General features: G+C 37.8%; 1 protein-coding gene across 1 annotated transcript; it reads left to right on the forward strand.

Moving 5' to 3' along the window:
• Positions 1-1585: 1585 nt before the first annotated feature.
• On the forward strand, positions 1586-12216 carry MBIP (MAP3K12 binding inhibitory protein 1; the record flags this gene model as incomplete). Its single annotated transcript, XM_010150933.1, has 8 exons — positions 1586-1705; positions 3414-3635; positions 3735-3831; positions 5228-5293; positions 6936-7088; positions 9544-9641; positions 10715-10753; positions 11921-12216. Coding segments are annotated over 8 exons (906 nt in total), but the record flags the coding sequence as incomplete, so codon positions are not given.
• Between the last annotated feature and the right edge of the window lie 287 nt (positions 12217-12503).

Consider the following 12503-nt stretch of genomic DNA (forward strand, 5'->3'; position numbering starts at 1 on the left):
TGCCTCACGTGATGACGTATGCACAGTGGCTTAATTCTTAAAGTTTTATTCTTAGTAAATTCTAAATACATTCATGATTTTGTAAGGTGTTCAAAACTAGTATTTTCTAAAACATTACTTTTCCTATGTTGTATGTGGTTTAAGTACTAAACAGGAGTGGCCATTTGTGTGAAAATTATCTAAAACACATTATATATCTAGTCAGTCCATCTCCTTTGCTGTGTAATTTGGGGTCTAACATGGCTGTTCTTTGACTAAAGATGGCTCAGGCCTATAGTTCTTTATGTACAAAATTACGATACTGCTGGGTTTAAAACTGAGGTACAGCACTGCTTTGCCTTCAGGCTGATGGAGGCATTCTTGTATTTAGTTCTCGTTATTTCCTCATCTGCTGTGTGGTGGATTCAGGAAACAAGTACATATGCATTCTGTGTTCTTGTCCGTAATATTTGGTGCTGTTAAAAATTAGGTATCTTCAGACTATACATTAAAGGTCACTTTTATCATCTGCCTGAGGGCTCTTTTTTCAGGGTTTTTTTTTTTTTTTTTAGACCTATAATATGTGTAACACTTGGGAGTTCTGTATCTCAGAGAGTACCTGTAGGTCCTCATGATTTTAAGCAGGAGTTTAACCTGTGTTAATTTGGTGGTTGGTTGTTTGGAGAACAACCTATGTGGCTTTGGGAAATGAAAGTGCTCTTTTCTTCAAGACCTTGAGAAGAGCTTTAGTGTAACAAAAATGGTAAAGGTGGGTGTGAAATTGTGTAGTTCATTAGCGAATATTGACAATCACCTTTGTATTAGAAAGTGAAAGTTTATTTTTAGCTTATACGAGATTCATAGTTCCTTTATGTAAAACTTCAGATGAATTACTTGTGTTTCTCTGTTGCTTTGGGAGTTAAATATTGCAATTCCTTGGCAAAGAGAATAGACTATGGCAATTGTTATTTTGATCTGAATGCATATGAAGGGATATAGTGTTATCTGGAAATGGATTTGATAGTGGTGCTGTGTAGTCTAGAGTGTGTTTAACCTCAAGATTTTTTAAAGAATTTTTTTAAACACTTATTTTTTGATAGGAAGCCTCTTGGATTAGCAGCAAGTAAAAATTTCAGGAATGTGGCATGGTGCAGTGTCAAGACCTTGGTCACACAGGCACAGATAGCCTTGCAAATCTCAGAATAAAATACCTGAACTACAGGAGGTTGCTGTCCTGTGTGCATGTTTCCTCCTGCTGCTGGTTCTACTTTTCTGATAAGAGATTTCAGTGACTAATGTGATCAGTATTTTTTCGTACAATAGTTAATTGAGTTGACTAAAGCTGAAGATCAAATTACTACAATAAAAGTGTGATGAGGTAGTAAGGAATTTTAAATTATTGAATATACTCTACAAATACTACCTTACTTTAGAAATGACAGCTGCTTGCATTATAATTAACGCCAAATCTCGCCAGTGCCCTCATAAAAATGGGGTTTGTATGAGATTGAGCAGAATTTTCTCCTTTGGAAGTCATGTATACTTTTGTGACATTAATACAACATAACAACATAATTTTTGTGGTGTTTGTTTTGCCTTCCTGAAGCTTAACCTTGGAGACGATATCGTGAAAGTTGTAATTGATTGGAGCAAGCTTCAAAACACATCGGCACTTCAGCCAACGTTGCTCTTTAGTGCACTTCAGCAGCATATTTTATGTTTGCAGGTAAATATTTCATTGGACACGTTCGACTTGGCAAAAGTGATCAACACCTGAATGTAGTTATATTGTCTGAACTGTAAAATTTTGGTCATTTTGATCTCATTGCTGTGTCCAACAGGAAGGAATGCAAAAGTGTATATGCTTGGGATTCCACTATGTTTTATAGGTACTTATGCTTACGGGTTTCTCAGATTAGTGGTGGGAATAGCCACTGTAGGTGAGCAGGCTGGATAAATGCAGCCTCATTGATTTCTAGACTTGCATTGTAAATGTGATACATTTCCATCTATGGTGGGTTATAATTAAGCAATAAGACACGGCAGGTGTGTGTCATGCTATGATAATGATTCCATGCGTTGGGTGAGTTTTGAGGCTCATGGAGTGCTTTCAGTGGTTCAAGAAGTGGCATTATCCCAGCATGACACATCCTGGAGTGTCTTACTGCAATTAAATATATTTTCAGCATAGGGTGTTTTTTTTAAAAGAGTAATTTCTTTGACATTAATGTCTCATCTTGCCAAGTAGCCAGTCACCATTACTGTCATTTCTTTTAACTATTTGAAACTTTCCAACCTTGCCAAAAGTATGTGTAATTTAGCTGCATGGCAGGGAGGGTGAGCATTTGTCAGCTGGTAACTGAACAATGTTTTGACCTTGATAGTTCATCTGTAAAAGGTGGGGATTTGAATACCAGGGTTTTTCCTTCAGCTCGTCAATGAATTATTTCAAGTGTGTATGAGTGTGTGAAAAAGGAAGTTCTTGTATTTGTTTGTGTGTAGGTCAAAGAAAGTCCCTTTATGTTTCCCGCCATCCACCAAATTTTTGGTGTGATAAACAAGAAGAGAAAATATGCAGGGTAAAAGCACGTAAAAATTACATGCAGCTGTAAGAACACCGCAAGTAGGAATTTGATTTCATTTCAGGAAATGTGGCTGCTAAAAATCGCGCTGTCTTTAAAAAAAAAAACTAGAGGGAAAACAAGCAGTGAAATTCAAACTAGATGAAACTGGTAAAAATTAAAAAAGGGGATGTGACATATATATGCATTAAGGTTTTGTTATTACATCTTGTGTAAGAGTTATTGCAGTGGAATAATAAGCATTTACTTTTGCTGCCACAAATGTCAGTGCATTCTCTCATTTAATTTCATGACTGAAGCAGATAATCAACCGTGTCAAGAAAAGCATGTGTTCAGGATAACGCCTATCTATTTCATGTATGTGTGCTCTCATTCACTTGGGCAACTGGGGTTTCAAGTGGAGAAGGTAGTGCTGTGGTAGTAAAGTAAAGGCTTTACAGTGTGAAAGCATTGGCTTTCATGTTAAGGAGGAAAAATACTAAGCCTTACTGTTCTGAGTAGGCATTTGAATGACGTGGTAATTAAGTGGCATTGGTGCCAACGACTGAAGCTTTCATTTGGCTGGTAACAGACAGCAGCAGGCAGATTTAGGCAGATTTTCACAGAAATTTGGGACTTTTCCTATACAAACCTCTAAAAGGCACATGTCAAAAAAAGGCCAGAATCATGGTGTGCACAATATTTGGAACTTTTTCCTTTTTTTTATGACTGTGTTCCATCAGAGACAGATGTTGTAATTCCTAGAATTATTTCAGTTGATCTGTTTTAGAAATTGTAATAGTACTTGGCTTTTAGTTTTTGGAATGTTTTAGCTTTTTTTTTTAACCCTAACATACTGTTTTCTTCATTCAGCCTCTTTTAGAAAAACTCCAGTCCTTGATTAAAGAGGAAAATATAGGCCATGTTGACCCTGCAGGTAAAGCAGAAGGCCAGACTTGTGAAACAAGTTTAGATGTTTATGATGGTAACTGTCAGACTGAAGAAAAGTGTGCAAGTTATGACTTGGGAGATCTGAAGGATACTCATATTAATTTTGATCCAGAGGTGGTCCAAATAAAAGCCGGAAAAGCAGAAGTAAGTGATTTTACCTAAATAAAAAAAAAAAAAAGACCTTTATGAATTTTAAATTTAAAGAATGAAATGGATATATGCCATCATGTTTGTTACCTGCAGATTGACAGGCGGATATCAGCCTTCATCGAGAGGAAACAAGCTGAGATCAATGAAAATAATGTCAGGGAATTTTGCAATGTTATTGATTGTAATCAAGGTAACTGGCTAGCCAGACTTTAATCTTCATAGCAATTTTAAGTTTGTGGGTTTTTTATTTTTGAAAAGCACTATTCTGTATTTAAAACAAAACTTTAACTTTGTTTTAAAGTTAAGAACTTGCATGCGCACTGTAGATGTCAGATAGACAGTGTTTAATGCATCCCATACAGAAAGATTGGAGCTATTGCTGATCTTAAATCAGATGCTTTTGTAGCTATTGTTCCCAGTGTTTTAGCTAGTTGTTCCTTCAGAAGTCAACAGAACTGCAATTCAGAAATATCTTGTGAATTTCATGTTCAAATTCAAGTTAAATTAACGTTAGTTAAATTACAAAGGAGTATTTTTTGCAATCAAATTGAAATACTAACTACTTAGCATAACTTTTTTCTTTCACCATTATTCATGTTATTGACATTTTTGTGGTACCAACTGACACAATTGGCTGTATCTTCAACCAAACAGTCTTAAATCCATTTGGTAGGCTGGATCCCATTAGTATGGTCAGTGACAGTGTAACCAAATGTTTCTTAAAAATGAAGACACTTCTATATACCTAAGTAGAATGGAGGCATTTTATGAGTTCCTGTGAACTCAGATGTGCATTGTCTCTGTAATGTACTTACATTTTTAGAGATAAAAGCTTATTGTTCTGTAAGCTTTATAGGAAGAGAGTTTAACTCCTTCAGTAGTAGTTGGAATGAAAAGGACATCTGAAGTTTATTAGAATATGGTAGATAGTAAAATACTGCTTCCTAAAAGTGTTAATTAAGTACAAAAGAAATTATGATCTTTTGTATGTTCAGTAGTAATAAAATATGCGTAAAGCTTTGGTGTATATGAACGGAGATTAAAATACAAACATTAGAATAAACTAAAATTGTCTGTACTGTAGGTTTTTATGGTTAAATGAATTAAAATAGTCACAGGCACCAGAATAAATGTAGGAAGGTGAGAAAAGTATGCTGATGAGAGAACTAGGCCAGCCTAAAAATAGGAGAAGAGTTTTAAAAAAGGTCATAAAACCAGAACACAGGAAAAAGACTTCTGTACAGAAGAAAGAAATAAGTTGCAGAGAAATGCAGTGAAAAGTTAGAACCAAGTAAAATATAAATTGGAAAAAATTTGGTCCTGATTCAGTAAACCGATGTACACATGTGCATAAATTTATATAAGTGACATATTCAATTAAAACTAGTAGGTGCATGCAAGTATGTGAAACTATTAATGAGCAAGCATTTGTAGAATGAATGATGTATTTCTGTTGTTTCTGTGGTATGAAAAACTTCAGTTAGATTGGTTAAAGGCCTCAATGCTGATGATGGATAGAATATTTTGAATTGTAAATACATAATTAGGAACTCACTGGATTTTTTAAATTATTATTATTTATTTAGAAAATAGCTGTGCCAGAACAGATGCAATTTTCACACCCTATCCTGGATTTAAAAGCCATATAAAGGGTAAGAAACTATTTTAATACTCAATTTATAAGTGTCCAGATAGAACAGCACAGATGAATTTTTAGCTAAAAATCTTTTCATAGACTGTTAAAAAAAATGTAAACTAAACATGGATTTTTGGCACTAGTGAATACTTTTACATCTTCCCTTCTCTGAGGTTTTCAACTGCTTCATTAAGCTGATGGTTATTCACTAAAGACCAAAACAAAAGTAGCTTAATTTCCTTATCTGAAAGAAGAGGTGCAAAAGATAAAGCAGGACAGGGGAGATGAACAACTAAGGTGAAGCCAGCAGTTCAGTTAAGGCATTTAGATTAAATATTTTTAGCTTCTGTTTTTCTGGTAGTCAGTGTAATGATATTGAATTACAGAATTTGGGATGCAGTGGAAATTCTGAGACATAGACTTATGGGAAGTGACAAGTTGGGGAGCAGGCTTACCACTGCACTACCTTTTGGAATGGAGTAATTAGTGTAAAAGTGATTATCCAACAGAAGTTACGTATAAAAGATTGCTTGTCCATATGCTGCTCTCTAGGTGTACACAAGTTACTCTGCATTTCAAACCAAACTAACAAAATCTCCACAGTGAGAATGAAAGGAACCCTCTCTTCCTTTTTTGAGAGTGTTAGTGTTCAGATATCCACCAGAATTCATTCCTTCAGGAAACTGAAAACTGCAGAATAAGACTGTGAAGCATGATGATAGGCATAAGCATGAAAAGGTCTGCTGAGATAAGAAGGAGATGGGGAAATGAGTTTGAGTGAAAGATTCTGAACTAAACAGCCTTTTCAGTAGTCGCTTTTTTAAACTGAGTACTGGTTTGTAACTTGGATGGTAGCGTATTAGAGGAAAAAAGAAAAGGTTGCACTTCAAGTACCTAAAACCTGAACAGTTCATAACCGAAATGTGGATAACACTTAGAAAGGAATTGGAAGTTAAAACCAGAGAAACTGAAGCAAGAATGTAACATGTGGCCGTCATGAAGAACGTGTCTGGAGTTGCCAGTGTATTCAAGTCTGCAGTATCCTGCAGTATTCCTATCAGAAAAGGCTTGAAAATGACCCTGATTTAAAGAGAAGTGACTAAAATCTTCTGAGGAAGACATGGTATGGCAGGGGAAGAGGTAGACCCGGAAGCAGCTGAAGAGTCAGTAAAGCTGTTACCCGAATAACAGAAATTAGAAGAGAACTTTCTTGCTGAGATTCGTAGCTGTTTGTCTAGCTGTATGCCTCCCCTCATCTTCATGTATTTATGATGCTTCCTGTAATATTAGGTCTGGCCTCTTCTTTGCATTCACAACAGCTCACATGTGCAACTGCTGACATAGATATCGGGTTTTCTGCTATTTATCAACAGCTGATGACAAATTCTTGATACATCCATTCCACATGAATGTATGAGTAATTCTTTTACTTTGCATATGTAAAGTCCTAGGTTTTTGTTTAGTTTAGTTACTCATGCAAAAATAAGAAAATACCTCTATTGAACTTCTGATCTTACTGTGTGTGGGACCCTTCGTATGAGAGACTGGTGTGAAATTGATTTAGCACAGGTTTTCGTATTTTAATATTTTGATTGTTTAGTTGGATGTACTTTGTGTTTCATGTGCCTATATGTTAAATTTGTGTTCTCTTTACCTAGTTTCTAGGGTAGTAAATACATATGGACCTCAGACTAGATCGGAAGGATCACATGGGTCCAGTCACAAAACCAGTGTCCCCGTTCATGATTGTGGGAACCAAGCTGTTGAGGAGAGATTGCAGAACATTGAAGCACACTTACGGCTACAAACAGGTTTGTGTCATGTTTTAATTTTGACATCGGTGTGCCAGTTTGTACTGCAGTTATTATTACTGTAGCAAGACTGGGCAAGCCTATAAAAACTGTGACTGTGAAAACAGCGGATGGATCCACTGAAGGGTTGAGTCACCCCAAGTACTGCAATCGTATGTTTAGGTTCTTATGTCCAAATTGTGATGCTGAGTTGGTAAATCTACACGTGATGTGGTGGCAGACGAAAGAGGGGCACTTCAGGGGTTCTCCATAGCTAGTGGAGTCCTTCTGCCTTGACCCACTGAGCGGACTGGGAAAGCTAAGGTTAGGACTCAGTCCTGCTTCATGGAGACCTTGAGGGCTGGGTTTAGAATGAACCCAAAAGACAACACGAAACCTTTTGCTAAAGGTGGAGATTCTTGAAATACAGTTAGGTAAGAAACTGACTTCCCAGAATATGGGAAGCTCACTGTCAATACTTCCCTTTAGCCATGCTAGCGTGAGCCCACACTTTTCACTAAAATAAATGCTATAGCCCCTAGGCTACTGACTTTTGTTAAGTAGTTGCTTTCCTTTCCCCAGCCCCAATTTTCTAGAATAGAAATCAATGAGGCACTTAGCAAGGAGGAATCTATATTTTTCCTGAAAAATATTTTCAAAACAGAATGGAAGGCCAGATCTTCACCTGATAAAGTGAATGTTCTGTGCATCACACTGCAGACACACACTGACTGTCTTCTGAACACCGAATAGCTGCCAATCCATTCTCTGAGCATGTGGTGGACATAGACTAGATGACTGGATTCCTGTGAATGCATACTGGATTGAAGTCCTCTAGCAGCAAGGAGGGTAGAATACTCCGAGATACTGTTGAGGCAGCAGTCAGAGCTTGATGCTGAATAGCTGTCTCAGAAATAGGGCTGTGTTTTTGCGCATGGAAATAGAATTTGCAAGTGGCTGGCCAGCAGGAAGGTTACATGGTGTAGTAGCTTTGGAGTTTATACATGTCAGGAATAATAACTGGGGGTAGTTAGGGAGGGGCCCTTGCTTCCAGGTTGTGCCTATAATGGATGACATAATTTTGTTTGAAGGAGCAGGTCAGCTAAACTACAGTAGAGGGGAACAGGATGAAAGTGTGCGGTTCAGGTCAACTCCTGTCCCAATCAGTTAGAGTCCCAGCCCATGGCAGGTGGGCTGGAACTAGATGATCTTTAAGGTCTCTTCCAACCCAAACCCTTCTGTGATAGCCCAGAGCTGCACTAGAAGAATTCATTTGAGCAGGTAACCTGCCTCAGCTACCTGCTCCCCAGTTCCTGTTCTGATGACTCAAAGAGTTGTTTTTGACTCACCTGCTGTTTTTCAGAACAGCTGCTTCTAGTGCTAGTACTGCTCTTTTCCCTTTACATTAGGAGACAGCAATATTAAGAAGAGTGAGAGGTTAGCTGTTTTAATTAGTAGCTGCTGAGTGATGAGTAGAGCAGAACTGAAAGAGGTAAGCTACCCACAAAATTGTCTGCCTGAAGTGAGGAAATAGATGAAGGGCAAAAAAAACCGTTAGTGCTTATTTCAGTAGTTTGTGGGGTAGAATAGTCTTACCTAATAGACCTAGAAGTGGTGGCAAGAGAAGTAAGAGCTTGCTAAGGCCTTGGTTGTCACCACTGTTCAGAAACAGATTGTCTTTTTAGTTGGGATGGCCAGTGGTTGGTTGTGATAAAGTGATTTCAGGTTAGAGAATACTATGTAGCTAAATAAGATGCTTTCTGAGGCTGATCTTTTGATCAGTTCTGTTCTTACACAAGAGAAGCAAGCCCAGGCTGCTTAATACAGCTGCAAACAGCAAAAAAAGGGTTGGTGGTTTTTTTTTTGTTTTGTTTTGGGTTTTTTTGTGGTGTTTATGGACTCTTTTTTTTTTGGAGGAGGTGTTGGTTTTGGTTATATTCCAAAGGTCTGTTACTCCATTCCGCACACACAATACTTCCCACCCCTGCTTCTCCCCTCTATGACCAGGCAAACGTTGTTCTTTGTCAAGCGCAACTGGTACCTGTCCTCTAACCTCTGATGCTCGGTGGGGATTGTTCTGAAGGAAACCTGTCTTAGATGTCAATGCTGAATTCGTGTGTGGTCTGCCATCCCATCAGCTCCCTCCTGATGCAGCTGTCAGTTCTGAAGTGGTAACACATGGTGTGTGAGCAATGTATTGTAAGAGTGGTCCTTCGTTGGTCCAGGGAGCCTGTCAGGTATATTTCAACCACCTGCATAAAGTTGTCTGTTGCCTTCATAGACTGCACTGGCTTATCAGTAAGATTTTACCCTGAATCATATTAACTACCCTTCCTTTTTATTATCCCATCCACTCACTTTGCTTCAGCTGCTCGTTGATAGCTGAACTTGAAGAATTCACCTCTAAAACTTGCAATCTTTACTTTAAAAAGTTATTCAAGTGCTTCTCCTGGTTTCTTTGTACTGGTGTATTTAGGTGGTCCTGTACCAAGAGACATTTATCAGAGAATTAAGAAGCTTGAAGATAAAATCCTTGAGCTGGAAGGACTGTCTCCGGAGTATTTCCAATCTGTAGTAAGAAATTCTCTCAAATTCTTTTAGCATACGTAAATGCATTCGGAACTTTTGTGCTTAAATATTTGATGTAGTGGCAACAACCTAAGGAGTCAGAGGGTAGATACTTTTGGTAGATAGCTCTGGCTTGGTGTAACGGTTACATTTCATGTTGACCATCTACGTAACTGTTTTAATAGGATGAGAGAGTAAAACCTTTAAAAGTTTTTTCGTGTGATTCTATGACTTAGGTTTCTTTGTTTCTAGTTTTCAGGCAGAGGTCTGTTTCTTTCTGAAAAGCAAACCTTATCCTTCATTCACCAAAGGAGATTAGGACAAAGAGAACATGAGCTGTTCCTACGTCAGGCTTTGCTGGGCTGCAGACATTTCTTGTCTGTTACCTTGCTCTTCCTTCTTTCCCCGAGTAACAGTAATTATGCTTCTTTTACTGTTGAACATATTTTAGTTTGTATCTTCTCCCTTGAGACCAGCCAAAGAGGAGTCAGCATCTAAGAATCAATAGCAATATTAAAAACTTTTGTTTCTGGAGACCAATATGCTCCTTTATTTGTGAGGCTATTTCTTCAAGTTGTTGGAAACCAGAAGTTAAAACGTACACTTTTGTAAGCTGAAATTTCCATGGAAAGTGCTTTAGGATCTTTTCTAGAATGAGGATCTGGGAAAAATTTGGGATGGTGGCAATAGTATTGTTGTGCAGCAATTATAATCTTTAAATAATTAGATTAGTAAGTAATTAGCATATTTTATTGGGGTGGATACGGGAACATTTTAGGGAGAAAAATTGACAATTTTAAAAGCTGATACTGATCCTGTTTTTTCTGAAGGAAGCTTCAGTGAAGTTGACAGTAGTTGGCTGCCAAGCGTAGAGAACCGTCAACAGCTTCTGACCGCTCTCCAGTAGTATTTCTTGTGATCCAAAGTACACTTAAATATAAAAAGATTCCTTTAATCTGTGGAATGGCAGTCACTGTTCTTTCTGTACTTTAAAGACTCTTGTCAGTGTTGTTACAGAATTACTTGTGGTCCTCTGTCAGTGCAACACTGAGTCTGTTTTGATTATGTCTTTTCTTTAGAGCTGTTCTGGCAAGAGGAGAAAGGTTCAACCTCCCCACGTAAGTGCTGTTAACTTTTGTTTACATTAAGTTCAGGATGTTTTGAGTGAAAAGTAATCAGAAGTTCTACAAAGCAAACATCTAACTTCTCAGAACTGGCTGTGGCAGTATTGGATAGCTTGCTGGCAAAGAAAGGGAGGGAAGGAGGAAGAAAGTTAAGGGGTGTCACAATGAAATGAGTCTTCAAAGAGTCTGCACTAGGGTAGGTTAGTTTGTGTCTTCACCAGTGAGAAGGATGGTGGAAAACAATATATCTGTAACGATGTTAATCAAGCCACGGGTAGCAAGCAATTTGTGACTTCTGATCAGCCTCCTAGTGATGACTTCTGGTTTTGCTGTGTGGTTCGGGGTTTTTTGTTGGGGGTTGTTTGGGATACTTTTAATTCGCTTTATTGGTTTATGAAGAGACAGTAAAAGTAGAAGTGGCTGGCTTGGCAGAAGTGTTGCAGAAAGACCTGACATTACAGCAGCTATTAACCTAAGTCAATAAGACCTGCACTCTTCACAACACCATCACATGAGGGAATGCATTAACAGTGTACCTTAGGTCACAAGAGAGGATTTCTCATCTGTATGAAACCGTAGCTGAAACACTGTCTGCTAGTAGCCATCACACTTGGACGCAGAGGGACTGAGGAGAATGCTTAGAATGGGATGCAGGCCGTCTGGGGTTTGAGGTTATAGGCTTGTTTACATGGGAATAAAATCCTCCAAAGGGTGAAGTATTTCTGTAAAAAGATGATGACTAGTTCTTTGTGTAAGAAGAGATCAAAACCATTGTTAGGTTAAGTGGGCACAGAGGAGATTGGTGTTGGGCAATAGGAAAAACACCCTTTCAGTTGTAAAGGCGGGTTCTACAAGATCTAGACAGTCTCATCCAGTGTTTTTGCCATCAAAGGATTTTTGGGTTTTTTTTATGAACAGTTAAGTAAGCATCTAATGGAAGTAGCATGGATGTATTGATCCATGATCAGGACTGTCAGTTTCTTCTAAGTTTGCATTCTTTTTCTTTCAAGTTTAAATAGCCACAGACTAGATTCAGACAATTCTGCAAAAGTATTTCTATCATTTAGTGCAATATGCAGTGACCTCAAGTATCAAGTGCTAGGCCACTTCTCCAGCAATTACAAGATGTAAATGACTGTGGTTTTTATTTTGTTCTTTTAGCAGAACTATTCATTGGCTGAACTTGATGAAAAGATCAATGCTATAAAACAGGCAATACTGAGGAAAACGAAAGAAAGCAAGTCCAAGGAGGCTGAGAGGCTTCTTCGATGAAGAAAAATCTTTTCAGAATCATCATCAGGCTTTACACATACCTAAACCGTAGACCTGAGTAGTGTTCATCAGGGCTGACTTGAGCAATGAAAAAAAAGCATGCACATAAGCTCCTTCTGGATGATCTTGAAGGCTTGCTTTCCGAAGAGCTCCATTAAAAACAATCTTAACAAAATAGTGACTGTAAAATGAAGAATGTTTTAGGAATAGCATTCTAATAATCCATTCCCTTCTGTTATAAAGGAGGATTGCAGCATTGTTGTATGTGGAAGGTCTTAACCCACATACCAGAATTACGTTTCATGTGTAATTCTTGGTGACTGAGTATTCAAAAGGGCTATCTTTTGGAGTACTTTTCATATAAGTAGTTTGCATGATTTATGAAATAAAATGAAATGCTTCCTCATAAGTAAACTGTCTTACGGACTTAGGGAAAAAAAAATTATGAAGAAACTTGCCGTATGCATGCTTA

This window comes from Eurypyga helias, unplaced genomic scaffold, assembly GCF_000690775.1.
Source record: "Eurypyga helias isolate BGI_N326 unplaced genomic scaffold, ASM69077v1 scaffold5784, whole genome shotgun sequence".
Lineage (NCBI taxonomy): Eukaryota > Metazoa > Chordata > Aves > Eurypygiformes > Eurypygidae > Eurypyga > Eurypyga helias.